The following is a 26,233-nucleotide window of genomic DNA, read 5'->3' on the forward strand; positions in this document are numbered from 1 at the left end:
TAATTTCATCTATGTCCTGAACCTCCATCTCGGGTCTGTATCGCCCTTCCATTCGCCATCAAGGATCTCGGGTTCCAATCTCGCCTTCTCATCACGCTCCCTATTGATTTTCCTCAGCAGCCACCATAATGTACTCACAACTACGATGTTCCCGATCAAGTATGCAAGCGCGACGCTGTGTCCTACAATGTATCTCGGTCCATCATGTGCACGATACAATTGCGTTCCGATCACAGCGCCCAGATTTCCGATCGTGATTTGCAGACCATTTGCCGCGGCGCGCTTGGTCTGCCCAGAGACATTCATCGCAGGCCAAGAGAGTCCAAGCGCGACCGAAGGATATATACCGGCTGCTGCGAAGAACACGCCTGTATACGATACTCCTGGTCGGTGGGTAGGATTCGTGTTACCAAGAAGAATGCAATAGCCGATAATGGCTGTTGTGGTGGAGGCGATGATGAAGGGAGCTCTTATTCCAAATCTCTCCGAGACGATGGCGTAAACGACTGTCAAGATGGCAGCAAGTGCATATGGTGGTACGGTCAGAAGCTGAGCTTGCCAGGTTTTGTAGCCCAGAGCAGCGATGATCGATGGCTGTTGAAGAGTGAGTGACGCGCCGCCTGAATCTCGGTAATAATTACTTACCAAGAAGAGCGACAAAGTGTAGAGCGGCAGACTGAGCGTATGGAAGACGAAGTTATAAAGCCAGACCTTCGGATCCTTCAGCGCAAGCACGACATTCGACCAGCTGAATCCTTCATTCTGCGTAGCGTCGCTATCGGCCTTCAACCGAGCGTTGATGAAAGCTCTTTCATCCTCACTAATGAACTTCGCTTTCGAAGGCCAATCCGCAACGAACCAGTATGCAGCAATCGCAACGAGACACGTTAGAATACCTTCAAGGATGAAGATCTGCAATGTCCACAAACGTCAGTTACGCATTGCATAAAGAACAACACGAGACTCACCCATCTCCACCCTCTGTATCCACCAACACCATCCATAAACGCAATCCCATACGCCAAAATCCCTCCAAAAGCCCCCGCCAAACTCGCCATAGCAAAAAACAACGCAACCCGATACTGTCTCTCCGCGCGTTTATACCACATACTCAAATAAAACACCACACCAGGAAACAATGCCCCCTCGGCAACACCTAACATAAACCTCACAACAAAAAACCCCGCTAACCCCGAATTCCCCCCATTATACACAATCACACCTTGCAGCGTGGCAACGATCCCGAACGCTAGAGTCGTCGACGGCAACCAGAGTTTGGGCCCGATGCGTTTCAGAATCACGTTCCAGAGAACTTCGAAAAGTATGTAGCCGATGAAGAAGAGTGTTAGGCCGGTTAGGTATTGGTTGGGGGTTATGTGGAGGTCGGTGGTTAGGCCTTCGAGACGGGCGTTTGCGACGTTGGCGCGGTCGAGGAAGCAGAGGAGGTAGAGGATGCAGACGGCGGGGAGGAGGTGGATGTCTCTGGTGATGGTAAGGTTAGGAAGGGAAGGGGATACGATGGGAAGGCAAGGGAGATACAATTTTCGGAGGAGTTTGGTTCCATTGATGCAATATGTTGCGGCGATTCCTTGTTCACTATATGTTTCTGGCGATGGGGCGTGGTCGGCGTCTTTGTCTTGGTAGAGGGCTTTTGAGTCGGACATCGTGTCGGTTCTCCAAGATGTAGAGAGAAGCTGGAGTGGTTTGAGAGAACAGGAAACATGCTGACCTTTAAGCTCAAGCCTCTGAGCTGGGGTGATTGAAGTTCCCTTTCCCTGTCCATCGCGTGCACTCCATGCAAGTGCACTGTTCGTTCGGCATAGGTCAGAATCGTCTTGGGCTTGATGTCGTGATTGAGGATCAGCATGTTTCTTGAAGCTAGACCCGTTTCGCACCGCGAGCGGATCGGAACGCGAAGTTTGTTGCTGCGATGAATGTTCATGGATGATGGAGATTTTGGGCTTGCAAGGGGATTTGGAGGTATTTTGATAGGCTTTGGTGGCGACTGTGGTTGAGAATATTGATACGACTCCGCTGATTGATTTCCGAGCCATGAAATTGTTGCTGGTGCCGATTTTGATCGATCTTCATCCTAGATATTCGTGACCGACGACCCGAAGCACATCATTCACCCCAGATTCCATCTAACCTGTTCTGGCATTGCAGCCGCCACAGGCCTGTATCTTGGGAGACGTCAGCGAACAGTGAAGCATATGACTCTCGAACGCACTTGCACTCCGTACCTTCCTGGTTTTGACCTGAGTACATCAGCATTGGAATTTGTTCGGAAGTAAGACACAGACACGAGTGTTAACATGGATTCATTTTGGTATTTCTCCCCTTGTACGTGAGGCTGATGTTTCAGTCGTTCGTTGAAGCTCTCACCACAGGAGCTGGGAGAATACTGGCTCGGATCTAGGCATCCGCTGGAGTATGCAAGCACAGGTGAATTTGCAGGACTTCACCTGACAAGACATGCATCTTCAAGCTCGCTTGCCGCTTCTGGCAATATGACCCTTGCGCGTCCTCTCACTTGTGACGCGCGTGCCAACGATGCTTTGAGTAATGTGAAAGTCAGACGTGGGTGGTTTCACCTCAAGCCATCCTGGAGAGCTTCGATCGTAGCCTCGTGTGCATCAACTTTCAGCTCGAGCTGAACTTTCTCTTGCTTCTCAGCCAATAGCTGAGCCTTGAGACTCTCAATCTCTTGCTCCTTTTCGTCGAGCACGACCTCAAACTGAGCGACCATCGTCTGGTCTCCTTCAGTAGCCTTTTTCATCTCTTCGATGGCAGAGTCCGATATTTCCAATTGTTGCTTCAACTTCTCGAGTTCCTTCGCTTGCTGTCCTGCCTTGACCTTCTCGTCCGCAAGTTCATTCGTGAGACGCTTGACATCTTCCTGATTCTGCACCGTGTTGATGATTTGTGCAGCGACTTTCTGCACAGTAGCTCTACGCTCGATATAGCCCATCTGACGCGGAACGTCGACGTCTCGAACGGGAGATACAGCTCTCGGTTCCGATACCGGAAGATCGTCATTATTGGTCGCAGCGGCTGATTCATGAAGTTGAGACCGTGCTAATACAGCGGAGGGAACGTCAGACTTCCGGTCATATGCAGGAGCTTGTGTGGAATCCTCACTGCCAGAGCGAGCGGCGACTGCTGCGGCCTTTTTGGCCTCATGTGCGACAGAATCTCTGGCCTGGTCTTGGATGCCGCCAATCAATCGTTTCTCCACGAAGAAAGGTGCGTTGGTAGAGCGCATCTGGCTGTTTGCTCGCGGTAATGCGGGCAGATTGTGGGCCTTCGCAGGCTTCTTGATTTGTGATGGGGCACCATACTTGACCATTTGGTTTCTCGCAGTGTATTGATTGTGGCCGCGAGCACGAGGATTGGCTTTTCTCTCTTCCTGCTCTTCGAGCAGAAGCTCCTCGGCTTTCCGCTTGCGAGAAATCTCTTCCTCAGTTGGCTCACGCTTGCGGGTCTTCTTATAGATGACGGGCTCGAAGTCCTTCTGCCCTGTGAAGTAGTAGGTTCCTGCCTTACCTGCAAGTTGGACACCCTCGTATCGCGCATCGCCTTCTGCGCTGTCGTCTTTGATAGCTGGTCGGCCGATGTGTACTCGATGCTTCCGGATCTTGCATGGCGAGCCGAAGTCGTGCGGCCACCATTGCTGAATCTTAGCTTTCGGGATGTCTGACTTAGAGACTTCGAATGCGGCGCGATCATCGAGCCACACAAATCTGGGCGGAAAGTTCTCCTTGACCCAGCTGATTTCGCCGATCTCGCTCTACTTGCAGTTAGCATTGCACTCTTTGGTCTCTTGCCACCCGTGTCAGACGATACACGCTGTAATTTGCGTGGCTGTTACACCACAGAGGAAGCAAGTAAAAGGTATGAACCCAGTGGGGCGTCAGGGAATGAAAGGCTCACCTGAAAGATACGCCACCGCTGATCCGCAGGCACTGGATGGCCGCGGTCAAAATACTCAGTGCGCTGATTGCCGTCTCCATCGCCTGTATATCGATCAGTCTTGGGATAGTCTTACCCATCAAATGTGTGTTGGAATGTACCTGGGCGCCAAATCTCGCGCTGGAGACCAGTATGTGGATGGCGATGATACTGGCGCTCGGAGTTGGCAGGATCCAGAGCGTTCTCGTCATCGATGTCTGGCAAAGCGGCCGTCGGCGTGTCGCTCTTCTCAATGCTTGCCATGACGATGTTTGTAGGTGACGTCTCTGTCGGCGGGGTGGGTTGAACGATATCTTCGTCGTAACCGAGTCTCTCGAATGGCATCTATGGCAGTCGATGCGATGTCAGTGCCGCGAAATGGAACATGGACCGAAAGTAGGTAGGCAGCTGCGACGCAGGGTCTTGCAAACGGTCAATGCACTAGCACACATGACAACTTCCAGAATCACACGCCAATACACAGCCGTGCTCAGATAAACTCACCTCAGGCCATGTTCCGTCTTCGTCCGCGTCGGGTGTGGCAGTGGGCTCGCTCGAAGATGGTCAGCAGGTGGTTCGTAGCTTGAGCTCAAGAGGCTGCTCACCGAGATATAGGGATTCATTCACATCCACCACGCTGTCTGCTCGACGTCGTGTAAGGGTCGGCTACTCATGATTGCAGTCTTCGCCGTTCCGGTCTTCTTTGCATTCCTTCGAGAGCGATGCTCCTCCATTTGGCTGCAGAAGGTTCTTGCTTGGGCGAGGCGCTGGACTGGACTGGTCTTGAGTCTACATCACGCTCAGGATCAGAATGGCTTCCGCATATTGCGCTTGTTGCTCTTGACTTCGCATATGCGACGAGTCCAGGAGCGAGCTAGTCGGTGCACGATTACCTAGGATGAATCTGCAGATGAAGAGGAATACAGCAGCAGTATGGAGGCGTGAAGTCGAGGACGACGGGAGACGTGAGATTGAGTTTCAGACCCCTGCATCTTCGAGATCTCGGAAGCAATCTTGCCAGAAATCGCGGCCAGCGAAATGCTGGAACCATAGAACTATGAAAGACCTCTGTACCATAGCTCCTACACATCCTCTTGCCAATTATGTGACCGACGACGCTGTACAGATCCATGAGAACTGATTCCCCTCCGCTGTCACCAAGAGAATCCTCGAATCGCAGCATCGAAAAGCGGTTGATCACATTTGGCATTCGCCAATCCAACCAGTCAGATGCCTGCAATGCTGACCAGTAAGAATGCTGATTATGCGCAGGAGCGTTTCGCGCAGTGCTCTAGCCGGATACCATCATAGATTCAAACACCTCGCCGTCGCCACTACTGCCGCATCCATTACCACCAGCGTCCCGGCGACGAAGCCACACTCCTGCCATTGAACCCGAGCAGCACCAATTCCTACACAATGCTGTCCACGCCGGCTGCAGGAAAGGCGGCGCTGCGCTCGTCCGCCACGACTTCAATTACCAAGACCGCCGTCCGCGCACTCTCAACCACGACACCCGCGCACGTCGTGTCTCAAGATGGCCAGCAGAAGCGAGGAATGGCTACAGTGCAAGATGCACCACCTGTCCACAGACATGGCGGACTCAAGGACCAGGATCGTATCTTCACAAACTTGTACGGCCACCACGGAGCAGATCTTAAGAGCGCGATGAAGTATGGAGACTGGTACAAGACGAAGGAAATTCTTGACAAGGGCCACGATTGGCTCATTTCAGAGATTAAGGCATCTGGTCTGAGAGGACGAGGAGGTGCCGGCTTCCCATCTGGCATGAAGTGGAGTTTCATGAACTTCAAGGGTTGGGACGAAGACACCAAGCCCAGATATCTGGTGGTCAACGCAGATGAGGGTGAGCCAGGCACATGCAAAGACCGAGAAATTATGCGGAAAGACCCACACAAGCTCATTGAGGGTTGCCTGGTCGCTGGCCGAGCGATGAACGTGAGTTTCAAATGCGATACTGAAGCATGGAGGAGGTACTGATATTTAATGTAGACAACCGCGGCATACATCTACATTCGAGGAGAGTTCTACCACGAGGCCACAGTTCTGCAACGTGCCATCCAGGAAGCCTACCAGGCCGGCTTTCTGGGCAAGAACGCTTGCGGTTCAGGCTACGACTTCGACGTGTTTCTCCACCGCGGAATGGGTGCCTACGTTTGTGGTGAGGAGACATCTCTCATCGAGTCATTGGAAGGGAAGCCTGGAAAGCCTCGTCTGAAGCCACCCTTCCCAGCTGCAGTCGGTCTTTTTGGATGCCCATCTACTGTCGCCAACGTTGAGACTATCGCTGTGGCACCAACCATCATCCGAAGAGGTGGTGCGTGGTTTAACGCCTTCGGTCGCGAGCGAAACTCAGGTACCAAGCTCTTCTGTATCTCTGGCCACGTCAACAACCCATGCACAGTAGAGGAGGAGATGTCAATTCCTCTTCGCGAGCTTATCGACAAGCACTGCGGTGGTGTCAGGGGCGGCTGGGACAACCTCAAGGCTGTCATTCCAGGTGGCTCATCAACACCCATCCTGCCAAAGAAGATCTGTGATGACCAACTCATGGACTTTGACGCCTTGAAGGACTCGCAATCAGGTCTCGGAACTGCAGCAGTCATCGTCATGGACCAGTCAACAGACGTCGTTCGTGCAATTGCACGTTTATCCAAGTTCTACCACCACGAGTCATGCGGTCAATGCACACCTTGCCGTGAGGGTAGCAAGTGGACAGAACAGATCATGAACCGATTCGAGAAGGGACAAGCACGAGCACGAGAGATCGATATGATGCAAGAGCTCACCAAGCAAGTAGAGGGGCACACCATCTGCGCTTTGGGTGAGGCTTTTGCATGGCCCATTCAAGGCCTTATTCGCCATTTCAGACCAGAGCTGGAGGCGAGAATAGCAGACAACGCGAGGAAGAGTGGTGGCGAGGCACTCGCTGGTGGTTGGCAGCATGATGCAGTGCGCAAGGGTATGCTCATCAGCCCAGGTCAATAAGCCTGAGGCAGATCTGTATTTGTTTATACAAAGTTCAGCGCCGGAGTGTGTTTAAAACCCTGCATATGTACATATTCCCTTGTGTTAACCCACGGCGCAGAGGAGCAATACAATGAAAAGACGTTAGAAGTGCAGTCAATCAGCATCTCACTTTCTAAATCCAAGTCGTGCCTTCTTGACACGTCCAAGTCGATATCTAGATGCCTACACACCAGCAGCCTTTATTACACTCTCCATCCAAGGATACACGCTCCCATTCGCAGGAGGATATCCCATATGCAACAACCCCGTAAAAAACCTCGCTTCCTTCGGACTTCCATACTCCATCAAAAGCATACTATCCTCAATCGGCATCAACCCATCATGCGTCCCATTAATCAAAAGCAATCTACAACTCTCCATCTCCAAAATTTGATTTTCCACCAACGAAAAATCTTTCTGTGCATGATCCAAAAACTCCTCTTCCGTCACATACCCGAACTTCTCTCGCAAAGCAGGCAATGCTGTCCAAGGATATTCATGATTTTTCGCTTTCTCTAACCACGCTCGAGAGAAGAAATGGTGGGTTCCCGCGCCTTGTCCTACACTTCCTGCGATGCGGGAGGAGTGGGTGTGTGCGATTCGGACTGCGTTGTAGCCTCCTGCTGAGAGACCCCATACCAGGATTTTTTTCATGGCGAAGTGGCCTTGGGATTCCATCCAGTCGAGAACTGAGGTCCAGAGACGATCCGCGGCCACGGGATCTCGGCGGTCGGCGGGACAGTCTGCTGTGCCGGGAATGTCTGCGATTACGCTTGCCCAGCCTCGGGAGAGGAATTCGTTGCTGCGGACGGTGTTGTCGGGTCTGTGGCCGTCTAGACCGCACATGAGGAGGACGGCTGGGACGGGTTTGGTTTTGCTTGCGCCTTTTGGGAGACGGATGTAGAGGGGTATCATCTTGCCTTCGTCCTTTTCTGTGCCTGCTGTGTGAGGGATTTCAATGTCCTCGATTGGGGAGTCGAAGAGTTTTGCTGCTTTCATGTATGCGTCTTTTTGGTCTTGGTAGACTTTTCTTTTGAGATCGCTGTTGATGTAGGGGAATCTTGCGATTCGGTATACTGCGCATGCTCGAAGGTAGAGTTCGACAGCTTGTTGTTTGTCACCGCTCTTTGCTTTTGCGTCTGCGTCTTTTACGAGCTTCTCGGCTGTAGGTATGAATTCTGCTGTGTATGGGTCGGTGTAGCCGTCGTGAATGCCTTTGTTGATCAGGGTCTCGAAGACTGGTGCGAAGTCTTCAAATTTTCCGTCGTGGAATGGGTATAGGCTTCGTTCACATGGGAACTTCCATTTCTTGTACCACAGGTTCTCCATCGAACCCAGATGTGGGTAGACTTGCTCGAACTTGTCGCCCAGTATCCATCGTGAGCCTGTTCGAGGATCCTTCTCTGCCGGATTTGGCGGAGGGTAGTCTTGCTGCATGGTGATTGAGCGTGTAGCTGAGATGTTCCTGCTGTGCAATAAGTAGCTCTAGCAATCAGTGAAGAATATAGGACCGGACGGCGGAAGAAATAACAGGATATGTGGACTTTGCAGCTACGTGTACCCACAAAGCTGAGGGGGATTATAGAAACGCATCATCCACGAAAGGCACATCCAGCTCATAGAGGAGGAAAGTCCCCGCCTTCCGACGAGACCTGCATTAGCTGCAGCTTTTGCTCTCTCGAGCGTCCGATGCGGCCAACTCTCTCGACAGTACCTTCCGTGGGTATGCCGATGCTATCGTTGAGCTCATTGGAGTGGTGCAGAATAGATGAGGTGGCTTGCTGGCGAGTGAATGTTGATGAAGTGGCAATGCAAGGGCGATGCATGTGAAAAGAGGTCGTCGTAGCCGAACGATCCCAGCAATTGCCGACACGCCACCCCTCCATCAACCTCGTGTCAGACTCTAAAACAACCCAATACCCGTCTCGTGACTGTACAAACATTCCTAGCACCACACATCATTGAATCTAGAGTCATCAGTGCTGCTTCTTCACACTTGCCAAGCAGAGCCGAGCTCGTACGCGTAGCTTCCATCGCGCTGGGGCTATCGCAGACACCGACTCAAGATCTACGACGCTCTCAACAACAAACATCATCACAGGCGTGGAGTCGACCGCTTGGATTTCTGGAAGTCTGTCTCGTCTTTCGAGATGTCAGAAGAAGGCGATCTCCCGCCCATCCGCGTCGCCGTGGATGAAGTGGCCAAAAAGAACGACACGGCTCCCGTGGCGCATCCTCCCTCGGCAGGCACAACTACAACGCAAACATCACAGTCAACGGCCTCACCACCAAACTCGCCGCCACTGTCTCCACCGGTGAGCCCGCCAGTCCAGCATCATCGTCATAGTTCGAACGAGGACTACTATGCTACGAGGCCAAAGTTTGATCGTTTAGGAAATCCCATCCCTGACCGCAGCAGAAGGCCTGGCGCTATGTCCACTGTTTATGGTACTTCTAAGATACGCCTACCCGGAGACTTGGGTGCAAAAGACCCCAGAAGGCCAAAGTCGCCAGCACCAAGTGCGCTACCTGGAGATCTTGGGCCAAATGACCCTCGAAGGCCTAGAAGTGCAAACAGCAGTCCTGCTCCGTCTCCAGTCTCCAGTCATGGTCACGCTCGCCACGCCAGTGGTGACAGTGCGAATGTGAGGCTAGCAGAAGACCCGCCGGAACCTGGGCACCCTCAGGAGAGCGATGATGACGCCGATGCAGATGATGACAACGACACAGACAGAGACGAAAGCAGTCGAGGACGGGGTAGGAAGCGTCCTGAGCCTGGTAGGACTACTTCCGGAAAAGCGATCAACGTTCGGGAGGAAAGCGAGTCTGATTCAGAAAGGGAACCGGTCGACGAATTCGCTAGTGGCGCGAAGCCGGATCCCACGAAAGGACAAAGCAAACTCAGTTTCATCAAGGAGCGTAAAGTACAGGTCGCCGGCCGAAGCCCAGGCGGCCGAAGACGTGTACATCCTTCCACTGCATTCGATGCTGCACCTAGTGGCGCAAGCACGCCTTTGCAGTCGGATGATGAGTCGCAATCGGAATTGAGAGCGGCCCAAAAGCTTTCGCTCCGCATGTCTGATATTCACTCCACTCCGTCTGCGCACCGCGTTATTCGCCAGATCTTGCGCGGTGATTTCGAGCACTTCCAGCGGGAGGCGGAAGAAGGACGAAAACGACAGCGCATGTACCTCGTGGCCACTGACATATCACCCGAAGCCGAATACGCTCTTGAGTGGACGATTGGCACAGTTCTTCGCGACGGCGACACCTTATTCGCTGTGATGGCAGCAGATGAGGAGTCGGTTGGGACAGGCGAAAGCTTAGGTGGCGTCGAAATCGGCCATGGTGCCGAATCTGTGAGGGATACGGCAGCCATCGTCAAGGGACTGCCAACTGTCGCGCAACACGGACCGAGCAACCCAGGACCATCACCACTTGCTCGATCAAGTCTCGGAGCCGGACCAAGCGACTCTCGGAGTAGAAGCCGAGGTGTGCATGATTCTGCCGATGCCGAGCGACGGAAAGCATTGGAATCGATCACTGAGCGGTGTGTACGCCTGCTTAGAAAGACTCGTCTTCAAGTTCGTGTTGTGGTCGAGGTCTTCCATTGCAAATCGCCCAGACATATGATCACAGAAGTCATTGACTTTCTCTCGCCGACACTTGTCATTATTGGCTCTCGTGGACGCAGCGCAGTCAAGGGTGTGCTGCTCGGCAGCTTTTCCAACTATCTAGTCACCAAGAGCAGCGTTCCCGTCATGGTCGCTCGCAAGAAACTACGCAAGCATAGCAAGACGGCAGCGAAGCGGAACAAGGACGGCACATCGATACCATATACCAATTCTGGAAGAAGCGGCAGGTTCAGCAATATGATTGAAGCACCTAAAGGAGCAGGACTTAGGGTCAAGGACTGGGAGCACGTCGGCATTGATTAGAAACCTTGGGCCGGGAGCACCCAGAGGTCGTGGTATCGAGGATTCTTTGGAGACCTTGGATCATTCTTTGGAACAGGATGATAAGCACGCACCCCAAATCACTCTCTCAGGTGAGATCACTGAAAGTCCACATCAACATGGTCTCTACATCAAATTCGGCTCCGGCCGCTTCATCTCAGCAACAACAATCATAATTTACCAGTGATTCTGAGTAATACTCACCCGCTCCTCCACCCACCTTCTTCGTTCCCACATTCCGAATCTTCTGTCTCCAAATGATGTAGTTACACTTCAAACCCTCACAATTCTTCTTCACCCATCACCCACTCCGCAAGCTCTTTCAAAGATAAAGTCGATGCCGTTCCGGAATCCGACACTTGAAATCTATCGCTTTCCCACAACAATGATCCTATTCAGACTCGAATTTACACGCATAATCCCTAGTATATCCGTTTTGGCTGACTCACTACGGTCTTTGCGCCGGCGATGGCCAAGCCTAGCGCACAGCTGAGCATGCTCTTGTACTATTCTTGAGCCAGTGCATATTCAAGCTACGAGGCCTCTTGTTCCATATGGTACGGAGCTGTGTACTGTATGCGAAAGCGCGCCAAGCTCTTGGTGAAGCGTGACGTTGATTGAATGCATGGACTGGGACGTAATGCCGCCCAGTCCTCTCGAACCTGAACGTCCATACCATGCTTTCGGAAGGAAATTCCATTGGGGCGGCATTGATGTGAGCCCATACTCTGCATCTGCAGACTTGAAGCTTTCTTGAAGTATCATTCTAATGGGAAGGGAGTTGGCGCGGAAAGAGCGCGACTGAGCTTCGACCCCACCTTGACTTCACCATTGGGATTACTATGTACATGATCGTTTTTGACGAAACGACTACAGTAGGCACACGCTGTCGTGTCGCGAGAGGTGCTTGCAATAATGGTATAGCTAGTTTCTACTCATCCAGGATTGGAGAGCCTTTGTTGCTAATCACATATCTCAGTCCAAGCAATACCTCCAAACCCTCACCATCCCCGACGCGCATCCCACTGACATCTTCTCACTCGCCGTCACGCCTTCACATCTCTTGACAGCCTCCGGATCATCAAGCATTAAGATCCGCAGCACAAAGGGCAAGACGATCCATGCCGATACTGCTGAAGATGAAGACCCTTACCCTCTCGTTCAAACCCTCGAAAAGGTGCACAAGCTAGGCTGCCACCATGTCTGCACCAGCCTCGACGGCAGAGTAGCAGCAAGTGTGGGCTTCGCAGGCGATGTGAAGGTATGGGAGTGCGCAGAAGACGGTCAATGGCGGTTTAAAGGGGACATTGTGGGCGAGAAGAAGGCTGGCGAACACTGGGCGCCAGCGTTGAGCGAGAACGGACAATATCTTGCCATCACCTCTTCCGATGGTCGCGTCAATGTCTACGATACAAAACCCATCTCAGAAGGCAAAGCCGAGAAGATTACACAGTACGAGACGAAAGGCAGCTTTGGCATGAGTGTTGACGTCTCTCCAAATGGCGAGATGACTGCATCCGGGCACCAGAACGGAAGCATCTACATCTTCAACAACAGCACTCGACGGCTTGCGCACTCTCTAAGTGGACTTATCAGGCCTGTGCGAAGTGTCAAATTTAGTCCTGCCAATCGATATCTTGCAGCCGCTGGAGACGCCAGAATCATTGCGCTTTACGACACCCGCAGCGGCGAGCAGGTCGCCAACTTGACAGGTCATGCAAGCTGGATAATGAGTCTCGACTGGAACTGGAGTGGCGAGTATCTTCTCAGCGGTAGCTATGACGGCAAGGCGAAGATCTGGAGCATTGAGCGACGAGAGTGCGTGGCCACGCAGACGGAGAGCGAAAAGTGTCTGTGGGCTGTCAAATGGCTCTGGCACTCCCCTACTGCGAGAAATGAGATTTTTGTGACGGCCGGCGCTGGCAAGACTTTGGCATTCTATAGGGAGGCGAGTGGGACGTAGGCTGCATTGGTGACGGCCCTTCACGATTCGACGTCGGAATTTGCTAGACGCATGATACCCCATGACATGGAAGGGATATGACTCTTCCCAAAAGAAATTATAGAGATCCGAAATGCATCGCCGGCCTAGAAGCTCCGGTTCGAGCTACAATGCGGATTCAATTGTATTCAGAACGGCTTGTCCTTTGTCCAACAACGCATCTCGTAGACTTGCTCACAACTTCTTTGTTGTCTCTCCATGAGCATCATCAAAAAGGAGTCCATAATCGCAACGCCGGATCCGGCGACGCTGAAAGGAAGCTCATCCGTCCTTGTATCTATATGGCCCAAGACGTGAAGCTGGCACCATTCTGACCTCTCGCAATTCACTTCGACCGCACTTCAGAGCTCCGAAATGGCGCCCACCAGACGAACGACATCGGAAGAACTGGACGCGGAACGATATCAAAGCTTCTTGCGAGACCGAGAGAGAGTCCGGAAGTACAATGCAGCCATCTTGGCCGATCCTGATGCCAATCGCGGTCGAAGACGCAAGGCAGATCCTGTCTGGTACTATTCATCCCGTCGCAATGGAGCCTCACCTGAACCTAATCGCTTCTCACACCTCGTACGCCCTCAAGAGGAAATCAACGCCAGGGTCAGGATGGGAGATCACAACGTCTCGCCCTCTAGAGAGTCACGAAGCGCTAGAATTTCTAGGAATCGAATCATCAATCGCGATATCGAAGAAATGATGAGAAGAGGGCAAATTGCCCCAGGTGACGGTTATATGATGCCCACGGAGAGTTCTTCTCCCTCCCTACGTGCCGCAGCACGGCAATTGTCCCGAGCCTCTGAGTCACTTCAAGAGCTCTCCAACACGTTGCTCGCTCACGACGCTGAAACAGCGAGACATCAAGCATGGCCGGTGTCCCGTGACTTTGAAATGGTCGATGCCGATGCCGAGGAGGAAGTAGAAATGGCCAGACCAGCATCAAGGGAGATCGATTGGAACGCCCGAGTTGCAAATTCCACTTACGACCCTAACGCTACACTCTTCCCCGCCCCCCAAGATCGTCGTGCTACTGCTCTGGACTTTGGCTACAATCAACCCTCCCCTCCACGCGGTCCCCGTCGTGCCGGCACTCTGAACGCCATTGGCAACAAAGCCAATCAACTCGGTCATAGGGTCACCAAGGCTTTCAAAGAAATCGGTCGTAGACGTCGTCCCACTACACCACCTCAGCATCGGTGGGCGATGTCAGGTCAGATTCCTGCCCCTCGTACTCCTCCTAAGACAAGAGCCCAGAGGCTTGAGGAGGCCGAAGAGAATTACTACACTATTGGTCGGGCCAGGAGCCCGCCAAGTCCTAGTCCGGCTGCGAGAAGAAACGCCGGCAGGGCGGAGGCGTTTTTGGATAGATTGGAGAATCATTGAGTGTGTATAGTTGGTGGTTGGGGTTGGAGTAATGGTAGGGGAAACGGACGGGGTGGGTTGGGGAATGGAGTATGGCGTTAATGTGTTTTTTTACTTACAATATTTTCCAGTTAGAATGATATAAAACATAAACCCTTTAGCAGATATCCTCGTAGTTCAAAAACGGCCTACTAGTTCTTGTATTTGATCAAACAAGGCTTATTCTAGCACGGTAGTAGAATTGATCCAACCGTCGCCATTCTCTCCAAAGCATGCTTGGACACCCTCTCCACATCACTCCTTGCCCTGTTCCTAAGCCTTCATAGCTTTCCAATTCTCAAGATCCACGCAAAGGGGGCTCTCAATTTCTCCGCAATGGCGTCGAGATCCGAGATATGAATCTCATCGTTCCGGCTACCTGCCGCTTTGGTTGGACGCATAAGGGTGATGGTAACAGACTTGAAGTGCTTCTCCATAGCGCGAAGGGCAAGCTTGATCTCTGGCTCGACCATGGATGTACGCTGCGCGCTGGCACCATAGACAGCAACGGTGGAGCTTCCAAACGGACGAAACTTGATGATGACGGCCAACGGAACGTTTCGTCCCAGATGGGCAGTCATCAAGTGCATTGAGTCAATGTTTTTGGCTTCGTGTTGTCGGCCATGGGACATTTGCGCTTCGAGGAGTCCGAGAGGGAAGACAGGACGGAAGCACGCTTGCAGGTGTGATGGAAGCATGGCGCTGGGGCAGCCTGATCGCTGGCAGCGACGAGCTCGTAGATGTCTAATCGAAGCTCGGGTGGGAAGGGCGCGAGTACACGTAGGGAGGGTGTAGTCGTGAGCCCTGTTGTAGGACGAATGTGTGGGGGTGGAGAGGACATCTTGGTGCTGTGGCTCAGCAGCTGTGATGTTGATCGTCGCCGAGATGGAGATGATAGCAACAGCGAGCAGTATTTTTGTACTTGGAATCGGAAGCGCTAGCGCGTTTGTATGCTTGGGCTGACCGGGAAGGCAAGCACGATTTTACTGACCCGCTGAAGTCGAGGCGCTACATTCACGTGCTGAGCTCAACACCATAGACTTGCGGTTATCTGAGGCTTTTGAGCTCATAATCTTGTGTGGACTCGCAGAGCCATAAGTTGGCTTGCTCCGGTCAAGATTTCGCTGCAAACCGAACGCGCAAAACGTGCATTGCGATAGTGCCAATGATTGCAAGCCCGCCAAACATGACCAGTATTTGGTATCCGTAATCATACTTCGGTGCATCGTATGTCGGAAAAGCAACCACTGCCTCATTGTCAGCACCGCTCAAAACAAAATTTGGCGTGATCCACCTACATGGCAACCAAGCGTTGAACGTGTACGACGCCACATTCCCACAGGCAACAAGCATCTGACGAAGTACCGGATCACCAGCCGCGAGATGGTTGCCCCATGCAATCACGATAGGCTGTGCAGCGAGTCCAGCATAGCTGATGAAGAAGGCGAACAATAGCGCTGACTTGGGTATACTCCAGACGGCAAGCATGGCGTTTGCGGCCATGACGAGTAAGGAGATCGCGACGATGATTGTTGCATTGTATCCGGTAGTGTCCGCGAGAATGCCGAAGCCTAGAGCAGTCACGACCGAGAGGGCATCTCCAGCTGTTGGAAGTATATTGATTTGTACGACGCTGTATTTTTCTGCTTTGAGATAGAGGTTGAAGTATTTGATGCCCGAAATGGCTTGGCCGACCATGCTGTCGTCGCGTCAGTGAGAAACAAAATTGCGTTGAGAGATGCTCACTTGTATGGGAGAATGAAAAGCCACAGTCGCCAGTTCGTGAAGACTCTGGCAACGGCGCAGACGGTCAGCTTCGTTGGTGCAACTCGGCCTAACTTCTCGATTCGTTCAACGCCGTACTCTCGTTCCTAGATGCAAGTGATCAGTCTTGGAAAATCTCGGTGCGGGCCTTGAGCAATACTCACCTCTTTGGACATGTAGAAAGCGCGTGTCGTGTGTGGCAAGTCTGGCACAGCGAAGAGACCCCAGATGGCGATAGGAATTCCGATAAGACCATCGATGACGAACATCCACCTATGCAGCGTTGGCATATGGCCGGTGAAGCAGATCTTCATGGAGTCACCTACTGCCATCCTTTCAGTCCAGCCTTGCCATCCATACCAGTGTGCAACGCGGCTTGCAGATAGCCGCTGAACATATTACCGATAGCGCTAGACTGCTCAAAAAGCGCTGCTCGCTTAGCAAGTTGCGTCGGACCATACCAGCCACCTATGCATGCTGTCAGATACCACTTCTATCATGGCTTGGGGACAAGCTTCACCTAGCATAGCTGCGAATCCAGGGAAGACGCAGGCTTCAGCAAAGCCAACGAGGAATCGAAGGGCATAGAGTGTCTTGATATTCTTCGCAAAGCCCATGCTAATTACCAATACAGACCAAAAGATTTCACAAGAAGGAATCCATATTGAAGGCCGTATATGCTGGAGCTGAATGATTTGTGCTGGAATCGTGCCTGTACAAGGTCAGCATGCGGTCACTAGATTGGAAAGCGATGCGTTCTACCTAGCAAGATCCCAATATTGAACCATGTATTCAACCAATTTCTTTGGTTCCCATAGAGTCGTAGCTATGTTCCATCAGCCTGATTGGCACGTTTGTCATATTTGTCATGTTGTCATGTTTGTCTTGTTTGTCATGGGGGTGACTCACATCCTCCTGCATTCCGCTAACGAAAGCATTGCTGATATTCGTCTGGTCCAATTGCTTGATAAAGTAAGCAAGACACATGTACGAGAACATGTATGTGTCAAGCTTCTGGATGTAACGTCGCTCTCGCGGAGGTCCATCGACAGAGTCCCAGAATAGTCCAACGATACGTCGCCATCGAGACTGTTTGCAAGGAGCCACTGTAGTGCTCTGCTGCTCCGCATCACTATCTTCTGGTCCGGAAACGACTGTAGTGTCCGCGGCAGCCTGCTTCTCCTCGGCCATAGCGCTGTCTGAAAGCGGAAGCTGGGTGAATATTGCAATCGAAGGGTGTCGACGGGATAACGCATATAGAATACTCGTTGGTCTGCTGTGGAGTCGCTTATCAAAGTCCACATCTTAAGTGGGCCATATGCAAGCCTAACCCGTAAATCACTTCGGTAGCCGGCCTCTCTTGGCGTGGACCTTGATGGTTTCTGCCTCCTGGCTAGGGAAAAGAATTGATGTTTTGCAGTCTCATTTGGTGCTGGTCTCCGACTGAAGACAGGACTATGCAGGGCTGAAGAACGCCGGATACCGATACGAGGTTAATTCGCTATGTTTCTAGTCCAGATTCCACGGGCTCGGCTCGTTCATCGGCGATGCATGTGAATTCTGCTCAGCCTTGTTTAAACCTTATTGCTGGGACCCAATGTCAGCATGGGTTGACTTCCTTTACTGAATCCAAGTGGCAACATCTGCAGAGATCGTTGGATTTCCCAAGGATGTCATTCACAACAGCGTATCGGTGGATATCGCCATGCCGAATTTCCAAGCAGTCGCGAAAAGTGTCAATGCATAGGTTGTGTAAAGGAGCTTATTCGGAATTACTACGCTGACCAATCTTGGTGGCGGTGGTGGCATTGGTCTGTATGCTTCCCATTGCTTGCGCCGACGGCAGATCGCGATTATGATCTTGCGATCCAGTATCCTTACTCAAGGTGGTATTGAGTGAACATCATGGTCGTGGTTTCTGAAGGTGCATGTCGCCTTGTGCTGGGTGGTGCATCAAGAGACGCACTGTTGGCATTCGGAGTACCAGCGCCACCACCATCCATCTACCATGCGACACCTGAAACATCCACCACTTCCACCCCTTCCATCCACAAGCCTTCTACACCACTCGCTTCACATCCCACCGGTTGCTCGAGCAAGTCTCCTCCCTTCACTAGCCGAATGACTGCTGCGACCAAGTCATAGCGGAAAGCCTTCAGGCCGGATTCCTCGTTGGCCCAGCAATCTGGCAAACCAAGGCGCCCCAACCTTTTTTTAAGCTCCTTGGTAAGGTATGGCAACTTCGCCTTGAAATCATTATACTCGCAAGTAACCTTAAAGGTCTCGAAAACGAGTTTGGGGGCAACGGCGTGATCTCGATGTTGAAAGTGGTCGTGCGTCGGTTTCCAATGGGGCCAATTTGGTACTCTATGGATTCGACCCTTGAAGGCGAGTTTGAGATCGGCTCTGTCGGAAAATTTAGATGTTGTAGAATAGTCGAAGTGTAGAGAAGCAAGAAGAGTTCAAAGTGATTTATAGCTGTCGACTAGGCAACAGGTGGTGATCGCGTGTTGGGCTGTGAAGGTCAGCTATCCAAAGGACGACTAGAATGCAGGAGAACTAGCCACGACTGATCTTGATCGCGGCATACTTGTAGCGTGGCCATTTCTGCTCCTTGACGCGCACAGGACTGATGAAGTTGAAAAGTCGTCTCTTACTAGCCTGTCAGGGCTATATCATGTGCCACGCCTAGCAATTGCAGGAGGTGATCGTGGCGGCAGGCATACGAGACTAAGGTCTCAGGAGTTGTGTGGTTGTTATAGAGTCAGCAAACCCGGCTTGAATCTCCACAGGACTTGGCAGGCGTGGAGGATGTGTTTCTCCACACTCCGATTGGTGAGAGCTGGGGCATTGCGTGTAGTCTTGAACCGCTACAATAATATGCAAATCGTACTTGTACTGTTTCGAAAACGCCAATGTAAACTTCTCGCATTATCGTTACTTCATTCGGCCCAAGCCCTTCCGAAGGTCATCTACGATACCAATCCGAGCCTCGACCAACTACCCAGAAGCCTACTCAATGAACGCTGGACATCTGGAAAAGCCATCCATCTACCACAGAGCAACCTGAAGATTCGCCACCTCCACGCCGTCCATCCATGACCCCACCACTCCGCCCATTCCGGCTCTATCTTCTACCACCTGTTCTCCCTTCACCACTGTGACCACCACAGACACGAGATCGTCCCTGTAATTCTTGAGACTCTCCGTCTGCCAGCAGTCAGGCATTCCGAGTTCACCGAATCTTCTCGTTAGAATCTTGACGAACTCTGAGATGCTTACGACCGAGCCGTCAAGCTCACGGATCACTTCAAAGATCTCGAAAACGAGCTTTGGAACGAAGGCATGGTCCTGGATCTTGAATGCCTGGGTCCGACGTGTAGCCTTGCGGACGCTCAAGCTCGTCACGAACCAATGCCAGATCTTGGAGTTGAAGTTGGCGGCGCGGATAGTATAGCATACTTCAGAGCGTTCTTGTCGGTAAAATCGACGTGAGTAGTGCAGGTAGTCCACGTCGTCGACTGTCTCGCCGCTGATGTATCGGCTGCTCCTGAAGTCTAGCGCGTTGATGAGGCTCCGGAATCGAGCGTTTCCATTATTCGAACCAAAGGTATCAAGCAGGTGGTCCAACGCCATATCGTTGAACGCGTCGAGATTTCCAAGGTGAGACTTGATGTTCTTCCGAAGCCGCAAGAGAAGAACGCGGTCGGAGAGCCGGGCAGTGTCGTCTTGCTCTTGGTCATTGTGCTCTTCTTCGTAGGCGTTCTCGTCGAATGGCGTTTGACCTGGCAGTTCCTTGTCGCTAGGCCTGCTCTTGGGGAAGAGAATGGTGCGGCAATGAGTGCAGTTGTTGATGCCGGTGAACCAAATGCGTGCGCACTTTTCTCCTAGGACATGCTTGTCGTGGATGACTACAGCTCGCTCGCTGCCATCTTCCGCCGAGCCACCGTAGTCTAGGAAAGTTTCTCTGCAAATATGGCACTCCTGCTCGCTACCTTCCAGATCAAAGGTCAGGACATGTTTGCCGAGGTCTTCAAGAAAGCCTTTGCGGGTCTGTTGCAGTGGCTCGACAAATGGAGGCATGGTAATTGTAAGGTTCGAGGCCGACTGGATGGTGGATAGGGAAGTTGAGCAGAGATGTCCAGACAGAGGCGCGGGGACGAGGCCGGTGGTGCGAAGAAGTCTTGAAAAGGATACAGGTGTCCGGTGCTCCGAGATATCAGGTGTAGTTGTGATAGACACTAGTCGTCTTGAGACGTCGAGTTGCGCGAGGTGCTACAGTGGAGAATAGGAGAGTAGGTTTGAAAAGGCTGCGCGATGTTTAAATACAGCTGCCTCTCTAATATCCAGACGGTGTCAGGCAAGTGAATCTAGGGCGATCGGACTTTATATCAGGTTCGAAGTGATTTATGATTGTCGACCAGGCAACAGGTGGTGACCGCTTCGTGCTTTTGAATGATTTGGAGTGAACGGGGTGCATTTCACAATGGGAACAAAGCTAGCAGCAAACTCTCGTGCTTGCTTCACTCCATGCGGTTCAGCTGCTTCGTTCAGCTCTCGAGGGGTCGGCTAATTTGTCCTATGAATATGTGGAATTGCGTTCAGGAGTCCGTAATCCGGTAGTGCTCGGCTTGAGGAGTTGATGAGAGCTCAAAACCTATGTTCGTGCTTCTTTTTTTTTCTGGCACCCTTGCGCAGTACATATGATAAGCGTTGTCTTCTTGTGGCCAGATTCTAAGACCTTTGTCGCCGCAGATGTGCTTGTTGTAGATATAGGCCGTGCACTCCGGTTTCACGGCGAGGGTCATTATGCGAGTACTGGAGACACAAGTCAATGTGTCGAGAAAAGACCAGATCAGATCCAGCATTTTGATGAAGTGTGGTATTTCATTGCGAGGAGAAGTTCCCGCGCCTGGGCCTGACTGCGAAGAGGCGGCCTTCCATCCCATCTCCATATCCTAGCATCTGCACACCGAGCGAGACATGCACTGTACATATAATCGCAGCAGAAGTAACGATTATCTCGACTTCTCCGGTTCAGGATACACCCTCTTCTTCTTGACCTCCTCCACACCCTCATCACCTTCCCTATACAATCTCTCAAACTTCTGCACCATATCCTGCAAATCCTTGTTTCCATCTTTTCTGAATCTCGTCACCTTTTTCACATTATGCGCCGTCATATCATTCAGCCGGAAATCTCTGCCTTGCTCTTCTGCCTTCTGTCTCGCGTTCGCAATGCTTTTCGCGGTCATTGCTAACCGCATATCTTTCGGTCCATCCACGAGTTCGAGGATCGCGGAAGGTGCCTGATCTTCTTTGAGAGGTTCTGTTCGGAGGACGCGAGTGTAGCCGCCTGGTCGTGATGCGTATCGGTGTCGTAGTTCGTTGAAGACTTTGGGCAGGTGGCGATGCGGCTCCTATCCATAATCAGATATTCGTGCTTTCAATCAATTGTAGCTTGATCGCATACAAATAATATTGCTTGAGCGCCCTGCCTGCTAGCTACTGTGTTCCTCTTGCCTAGCGTGATCAGCTTTTCTGCTAATCGCTGCGCTTCCTTTGCTTTGGGCCATGTTGTGTTTATGGATTCGTGCTCGATGAGTGATGTGACCAGATTTCGTAGCAGTGCTTTTCGATGTGCGCTATCTCGTGACAGATGTCGGTATTTGACGTGTCCTCCTGCCATTGTGATTCTATCGAGACGAGACAGGTGATGGTGTTCTCTTGCAGGAGGTTGGCGGCCTCTTGATCGTTGCTGCCGGACCTGACTCCGCCGCCGCAGCCGAGCTGGCATTGGGACCATCACTTCCGCCCGACATTCAACAGCAGTCTCACCAAGCACGATTAAAGGCGCCATGGGGTTCACGACAGGGCTGGTAAGCGTCATGTATACTCAAAGGTGCTATATATCGCTAACAGTGCTACAAGCTGGGCGGCTTCACCCTAACAGCCACAGTCTTATACCTCTCCATCAACCTTCATACTCGGAATCGAGTCCACCAAGCCGCTCTCCTACATCAACAATCCCTTCTGCTTGACAACGTTGTTGCACCACAGCCGCCACTTCCGCCGCCCACAAACAGACAGGTACAAGCAGGATTGCTTGAGACTGCCAAGGATAAATGGAATGCTGAGCTCGAGAGGAACGTGAAAACATTGCAGCAATACGACTGGACTGCAGCATTCGAGAGGGTAGAGGAGAGCGCGGGGAACTTGATCAGAAGAGCATTTGACAAGGGCAAGGAGGGCGTGAAGGAGGTAAGCAAGTAGAACAGCAGGACTTGCACGGGACGGTGCAACATGACAGAACAGTAAGATACCCTTTGTACAGCATGGAATCTAGAGAATGAGCGATCAAATGAGCGATTGCCTCAGTATTCAAAGTAACAACTCACAACACGGGTCACCTAGGCTCGATAACGCAAATGTGCATCCGTGCACCACCATTGATCTGTACGCGTACATAACTTCCATTCGATACAAACAACTCTCGGCCGCACGCAATGGGCAAAACAACCTAGGTCGCCAGCCGATCTGAGAAAAACACGAAGCTGGACAAGAAAATAGAAGTCCCATCGTCAACTCTCGTTTGAAGAGCCTTGCGTCGGAGTTACGAAATCCCATCGCAGAGCTCGCCCTGGCCAAAGATCGCGGAGACGGCTACACTGACATCACTCACGAATGGCCATGAATAAGTCAGGTTGATGGAGAGATGCGCGATGAGAGTCACAAAATGCTTTTTGCCACAATTTCTTGACTCACTTCGACTTGAGAACGGCAGTTTCGACACAATCTCCTCCGTTGGCTCGACGTGCTCGGAGAGAACTTACGCTTCATCCAATCTCTCACGATTGTCTGCGAGCACGAACTCTACATTGGATCCACTGAGGAGGAATTTGGCATCGTTGGCCTCTGGACGGACCTACATGGACGCTCAGCTTCAACAGCACGGACTGAGCGCCTACCAGTTTCAATAGCCAAATCCACGCGACAAGTTGCGCACGAGAGATAGCCACCAACATGGTCGTTATGGGGTGGACAACTTCACACTAGCTGTCTGCGACCACCGCCTTACCTTGCAATCGTAGCCCGTGTCATCCTCAACCCATTTGGCTTGGTTGAGGAGGGTCAGCTTCAGCAAGCAGAGCCAGCTCGCCTGCGAACGTAACAGTGACTCTCAAACAGACTGTGTGCGAGCAAAGCGCATTAGCTCTACGGCAAGTCTCGTTCAGCACGACTAATATTGTAAATAGAGGGTTGCTGCCAGCGTTAAAAGTTGGAGCAACGACCACAATTTTTTGGAGTGAGCCAAGGCTTGAGAGCATTAATGGATTCAATACATGGTGACAGTCCTACCCTTTGACATGGAACGAGACTGTGGTTAAGTTAGCCCGGAGATCATGCTGTCTGGAAATCCACAGATTGAGCTGATTTTCACATGCTCAGGCACTAAAATTTGCCTGAATCGCGGGGCACATGGCGTCATCATTGATTTAGGCGCGTGAATGAAATCTGTCGCCCCCCATTGACTTTTTCTAGACACCGCACTCGTCCTTTTACGTCTTGATCAGTATAGTCCATTCCCTGGATAAATCAGCGTAGTGTCACCAAGGCTGAGGCGCACTGTGCATACGAATCCAAATCAAGGCGCTCGCCCTCACTGCAGGACGACGACGCGAGTTCTGAACGCGCTGCTATACCCTCACAATGTCCTCCCGCGCGTTGCGAAAAGCGCAGCGGGAGAAGGAAGAGCAAGAAAGACTGAAACAGCTTGAGCAAAAAGCACACGCGCTCGAGGAGGAGGAAGATGAAGAAGATGAGCGGGAGGCCGTAAAGTCCAAGAAGAGCGCATTTGCTATGCTGCGAGAAGAGGAGGACGAGGCTGAAGAGGATGAAGAGGATGATGAGGCTGGAGCACCGATACCTGAGGAGCCTGTTGCTACAACAGCGCACAAGTCACCTGCCAAAAAGAAGAAGAAAAAGAAGAAGAAAGCCAAAGCAGGTACGGACAGGCGTGGGCAGGATACAGATGACGTGGATGAGATTGATGCCGCTCTCAAGTCATTGTCGACGAATGGCAAAGCTGCAGATTCCGGCAAGACTGCAGCAGGAGTGAATCCTGCCGTTGAAGAGGCGAACAGGCTTCTATCCATAGACACGAACAACTTACATGCCGCGAATGAGATGAAACGACTTTTCGGTCGAGCAGCTCTAGAGCAGGATCATGATGATCAGCAAGTGCCGGCAGGTGCAGTCGGTGGGAACAGGAGACAGCAACGGCGGGTGCAGCACGTTGGCTTAGCCCAAGCATTGCGAGGACAACGTGTAGATGGCCGATCGGGAGGTCTTGCTGCCATGGCACTGCGAAGAAACATTTTCATTCAAGGCAAAGAAGAGTGGCCCGTAGCGACGGGTGGTGGCCTAGGTATGGAGGTCGAGGAGAAGCGAGCTGATGGCACAGTGCTGTACAAATTCGTGCATAACAGCGCGTACCAAGATGTACAGTCTCAATTTGAGAGCTGCGTGGCTTCAATGGACCCAAACCGCCTCATTGTGCTTCTACAACACAACCCATACCACATTTCAACATTGCTTCAGGTCTCCGAGATCGCCAAGCAGGAACGAGATCACTCGACATCTGGCGATCTGCTTGAGCGCGCTCTCTTCTCGCTGGGACGAGCCGTACACAGCACGTTTGCCAAGAATCTTGCAGAAGGTAAAGCAAGACTCGATTTCCGACGAGCAGAAAACCGCGAGTTCTGGTTGGCAAGTTGGCGCTACATTCAGAATCTGACCATGCGAGCGACATGGCGGACAGTGTACGAGTGGGCGAAAATGCTCCTCTCGCTATCGCCGGAGAATGATCCATACGCTCTTTGGCTGGTGCTAGATCAGTATGCGATCCGGTCGAAGCAGGAATTGGACTACCTCAACCTGAGCAGGAACGGATCACTCAAAGCTGGCCATGTAAATATGCCAAATGTGATACTCAGTCAAGGCCTTGCTGAATGCCAAGCTGGCAACAAGAGCAAGGGTCAACAATTGCTGTTCTCGGCGATAGGCAAGTATCCCTACATCATCGCGAGACTCATGCAAGAGCTCAACGTGGATGCACCTCCTGCAGTCTGGGGTAAGGAGCCTGGTTCGATGAAGGAAGAGCTCTTTACTGAGCTCTACGCCACGCGAGCAAAGGATCTTTGGAATACGCCAGAGAACACAAATCTCCTGATTGAAACTGCCAGTGCTGTACCGCCAGAGACGGCAACGGCTTCTACAGATTCTTCGGACATCACGCAAAATGTGGCAAGGCATGTGATACTATCAGATACGCCCGCACTGATCGCTCTGATACCACGACACTTCACCGAGCAGCTCGAAAGCGCCTCTGATCCACTGCCACCTGACGATGGTTTCACGTCATACCTTTCGCGTCGCCGAGGCTCAGAGAGACCCGGAGGAGACAGCCTCATTGGCACAGCGAGGTATCGAGAAGAGACTCGAGAGATTTCAACGCTCAATCGATTCTTTAGTCAGCTCTTCCCGTGGTATGGTCGCGCACAACAAGCCGGTGCTGCGGCGGCCAGCGAAGATGGCGCAGCAGACGAGCAGCCGCCTACAAGCGAAGAGGAGATGATGCGTCAAGTTCGTGAAGCAGGCATATCTGAAGAAGACTTTCGAGCTCATGCTCAGCGTCTGATTGAGCTACAGAATGATGTCGGTGGTGACACTTCGGATTCTGACACCGACATCTACCAGCGGCTTGCCGTGAATCCACGAGTGCCTGGCTCAGATCGCGACCAGAGAGTTCTGCAGCTGTTGCAAGACTTTGAGGGGAGTCTCGGGGAGGACTTCCAAAATCTGAGCCAGACAGAGCAGGTGGTGAGAATTGAAGAGCGCATCGCTTCCTTCTTGAGGGAAGTACAGGGCTCGGGATTCGAGACGGAAGGCAACAGAAACGCACGAGTTGACGATGCCTCTGATGACGACGCGTGAAAAACATGCGACTATGTGCCCGCTATCTAGCATGAAGCTTTTAACACGCTTTCGCTTGCACCAATAGATGTGTAATTGGAGCGTCGAAGATTTCACTGAATTCTTCTATCTGCTGCTCACCCCCGAGAACGTCGCTTCC

At 52.0% G+C, this 26,233-nt stretch overlaps 12 protein-coding genes across 12 annotated transcripts; 6 read left to right on the plus strand and 6 right to left on the minus strand.

Annotated features, from left to right (window-relative positions):
* Positions 1-9: 9 nt before the first annotated feature.
* MYCFIDRAFT_187773 (uncharacterized protein) lies at positions 10-1,664 on the minus strand (the record flags this gene model as incomplete). Its single annotated transcript, XM_007927298.1, has 4 exons — positions 10-594; positions 646-912; positions 969-1,482; positions 1,540-1,664. The coding sequence occupies 4 exons, from the start codon at positions 1,662-1,664 to the stop codon at positions 10-12; spliced, it is 1,491 nt and encodes a 496-aa protein (XP_007925489.1).
* A 926-nt stretch (positions 1,665-2,590) lies between these two features.
* Positions 2,591-4,215, minus strand: MYCFIDRAFT_195876 (uncharacterized protein; the record flags this gene model as incomplete). Its single annotated transcript, XM_007927299.1, has 3 exons — positions 2,591-3,790; positions 3,934-4,016; positions 4,074-4,215. 3 exons carry the CDS (start codon positions 4,213-4,215, stop codon positions 2,591-2,593), a joined length of 1,425 nt encoding a protein of 474 aa, XP_007925490.1.
* A 1,090-nt stretch (positions 4,216-5,305) lies between these two features.
* MYCFIDRAFT_59995 (uncharacterized protein) lies at positions 5,306-7,095 on the plus strand. The gene is made up of 2 exons (XM_007926119.1): positions 5,306-5,910; positions 5,965-7,095. Exons 1-2 carry the CDS (start codon positions 5,371-5,373, stop codon positions 6,958-6,960), a joined length of 1,536 nt encoding a protein of 511 aa, XP_007924310.1. The 5' UTR covers positions 5,306-5,370; the 3' UTR covers positions 6,961-7,095.
* Positions 7,096-7,164: 69 nt separating this feature from the next.
* Positions 7,165-8,418, minus strand: MYCFIDRAFT_41774 (uncharacterized protein; the record flags this gene model as incomplete). The annotated part of the gene is made up of 1 exon (XM_007926028.1): positions 7,165-8,418. One exon carries the CDS (start codon positions 8,416-8,418, stop codon positions 7,165-7,167), a length of 1,254 nt encoding a protein of 417 aa, XP_007924219.1.
* A 516-nt stretch (positions 8,419-8,934) lies between these two features.
* MYCFIDRAFT_214914 (uncharacterized protein) lies at positions 8,935-11,129 on the plus strand. Its single transcript, XM_007927300.1, has one exon. It carries the CDS (start codon positions 9,132-9,134, stop codon positions 10,917-10,919), a length of 1,788 nt encoding a protein of 595 aa, XP_007925491.1. The 5' UTR covers positions 8,935-9,131; the 3' UTR covers positions 10,920-11,129.
* A 689-nt stretch (positions 11,130-11,818) lies between these two features.
* On the plus strand, positions 11,819-13,142 carry MYCFIDRAFT_71022 (uncharacterized protein). The gene is made up of 2 exons (XM_007926149.1): positions 11,819-11,855; positions 11,917-13,142. Exons 1-2 carry the CDS (start codon positions 11,853-11,855, stop codon positions 12,898-12,900), a joined length of 987 nt encoding a protein of 328 aa, XP_007924340.1. The 5' UTR covers positions 11,819-11,852; the 3' UTR covers positions 12,901-13,142.
* A 2,305-nt stretch (positions 13,143-15,447) lies between these two features.
* Positions 15,448-17,907, minus strand: MYCFIDRAFT_187776 (uncharacterized protein; the record flags this gene model as incomplete). Its single annotated transcript, XM_007927301.1, has 9 exons — positions 15,448-15,581; positions 15,633-16,033; positions 16,105-16,205; positions 16,263-16,371; positions 16,425-16,566; positions 16,619-16,810; positions 16,861-16,924; positions 17,008-17,187; positions 17,884-17,907. The coding sequence occupies 9 exons, from the start codon at positions 17,905-17,907 to the stop codon at positions 15,448-15,450; spliced, it is 1,347 nt and encodes a 448-aa protein (XP_007925492.1).
* Positions 17,908-19,149: 1,242 nt separating this feature from the next.
* On the minus strand, positions 19,150-20,181 carry MYCFIDRAFT_195882 (uncharacterized protein; the record flags this gene model as incomplete). The annotated part of the gene is made up of 1 exon (XM_007927302.1): positions 19,150-20,181. The coding sequence occupies one exon, from the start codon at positions 20,179-20,181 to the stop codon at positions 19,150-19,152; it is 1,032 nt and encodes a 343-aa protein (XP_007925493.1).
* A 28-nt stretch (positions 20,182-20,209) lies between these two features.
* MYCFIDRAFT_173860 (uncharacterized protein) lies at positions 20,210-20,671 on the plus strand (the record flags this gene model as incomplete). The annotated part of the gene is made up of 6 exons (XM_007927303.1): positions 20,210-20,329; positions 20,362-20,378; positions 20,430-20,462; positions 20,494-20,532; positions 20,565-20,572; positions 20,601-20,671. The coding sequence occupies 6 exons, from the start codon at positions 20,210-20,212 to the stop codon at positions 20,669-20,671; spliced, it is 288 nt and encodes a 95-aa protein (XP_007925494.1).
* Positions 20,672-21,116: 445 nt separating this feature from the next.
* On the minus strand, positions 21,117-21,787 carry MYCFIDRAFT_83031 (uncharacterized protein; the record flags this gene model as incomplete). The annotated part of the gene is made up of 2 exons (XM_007926180.1): positions 21,117-21,518; positions 21,572-21,787. The coding sequence occupies 2 exons, from the start codon at positions 21,785-21,787 to the stop codon at positions 21,117-21,119; spliced, it is 618 nt and encodes a 205-aa protein (XP_007924371.1).
* A 233-nt stretch (positions 21,788-22,020) lies between these two features.
* MYCFIDRAFT_83032 (uncharacterized protein) lies at positions 22,021-22,444 on the plus strand (the record flags this gene model as incomplete). The annotated part of the gene is made up of 2 exons (XM_007926181.1): positions 22,021-22,359; positions 22,433-22,444. Coding segments are annotated over 2 exons (351 nt in total), but the record flags the coding sequence as incomplete, so codon positions are not given.
* Positions 22,445-23,652: 1,208 nt separating this feature from the next.
* On the plus strand, positions 23,653-26,188 carry MYCFIDRAFT_214915 (uncharacterized protein). The gene has a single exon (XM_007927304.1). It carries the CDS (start codon positions 23,809-23,811, stop codon positions 26,092-26,094), a length of 2,286 nt encoding a protein of 761 aa, XP_007925495.1. The 5' UTR covers positions 23,653-23,808; the 3' UTR covers positions 26,095-26,188.
* Positions 26,189-26,233: the final 45 nt, after the last annotated feature.

This window comes from Pseudocercospora fijiensis (assembly GCF_000340215.1).
Source record: "Pseudocercospora fijiensis CIRAD86 unplaced genomic scaffold MYCFIscaffold_3, whole genome shotgun sequence".
Lineage (NCBI taxonomy): Eukaryota > Fungi > Ascomycota > Dothideomycetes > Mycosphaerellales > Mycosphaerellaceae > Pseudocercospora > Pseudocercospora fijiensis.

Excerpts from the sequence above, each read along its gene's own strand:
- MYCFIDRAFT_214914 (XM_007927300.1), top strand. The coding sequence starts at position 9,132 with ATGTCAGAAGAAGGCGATCTCCCGCCCATCCGCGTCGCCGTGGATGAA.
- MYCFIDRAFT_214915 (XM_007927304.1), top strand. The coding sequence starts at position 23,809 with ATGTCCTCCCGCGCGTTGCGAAAAGCGCAGCGGGAGAAGGAAGAGCAA.
- MYCFIDRAFT_59995 (XM_007926119.1), top strand. The coding sequence starts at position 5,371 with ATGCTGTCCACGCCGGCTGCAGGAAAGGCGGCGCTGCGCTCGTCCGCC. Across the intron at positions 5,911-5,964 it reads TCGCTGGCCGAGCGATGAAC|ACAACCGCGGCATACATCTA; the intron begins GTGAGTTTCAAA and ends TATTTAATGTAG.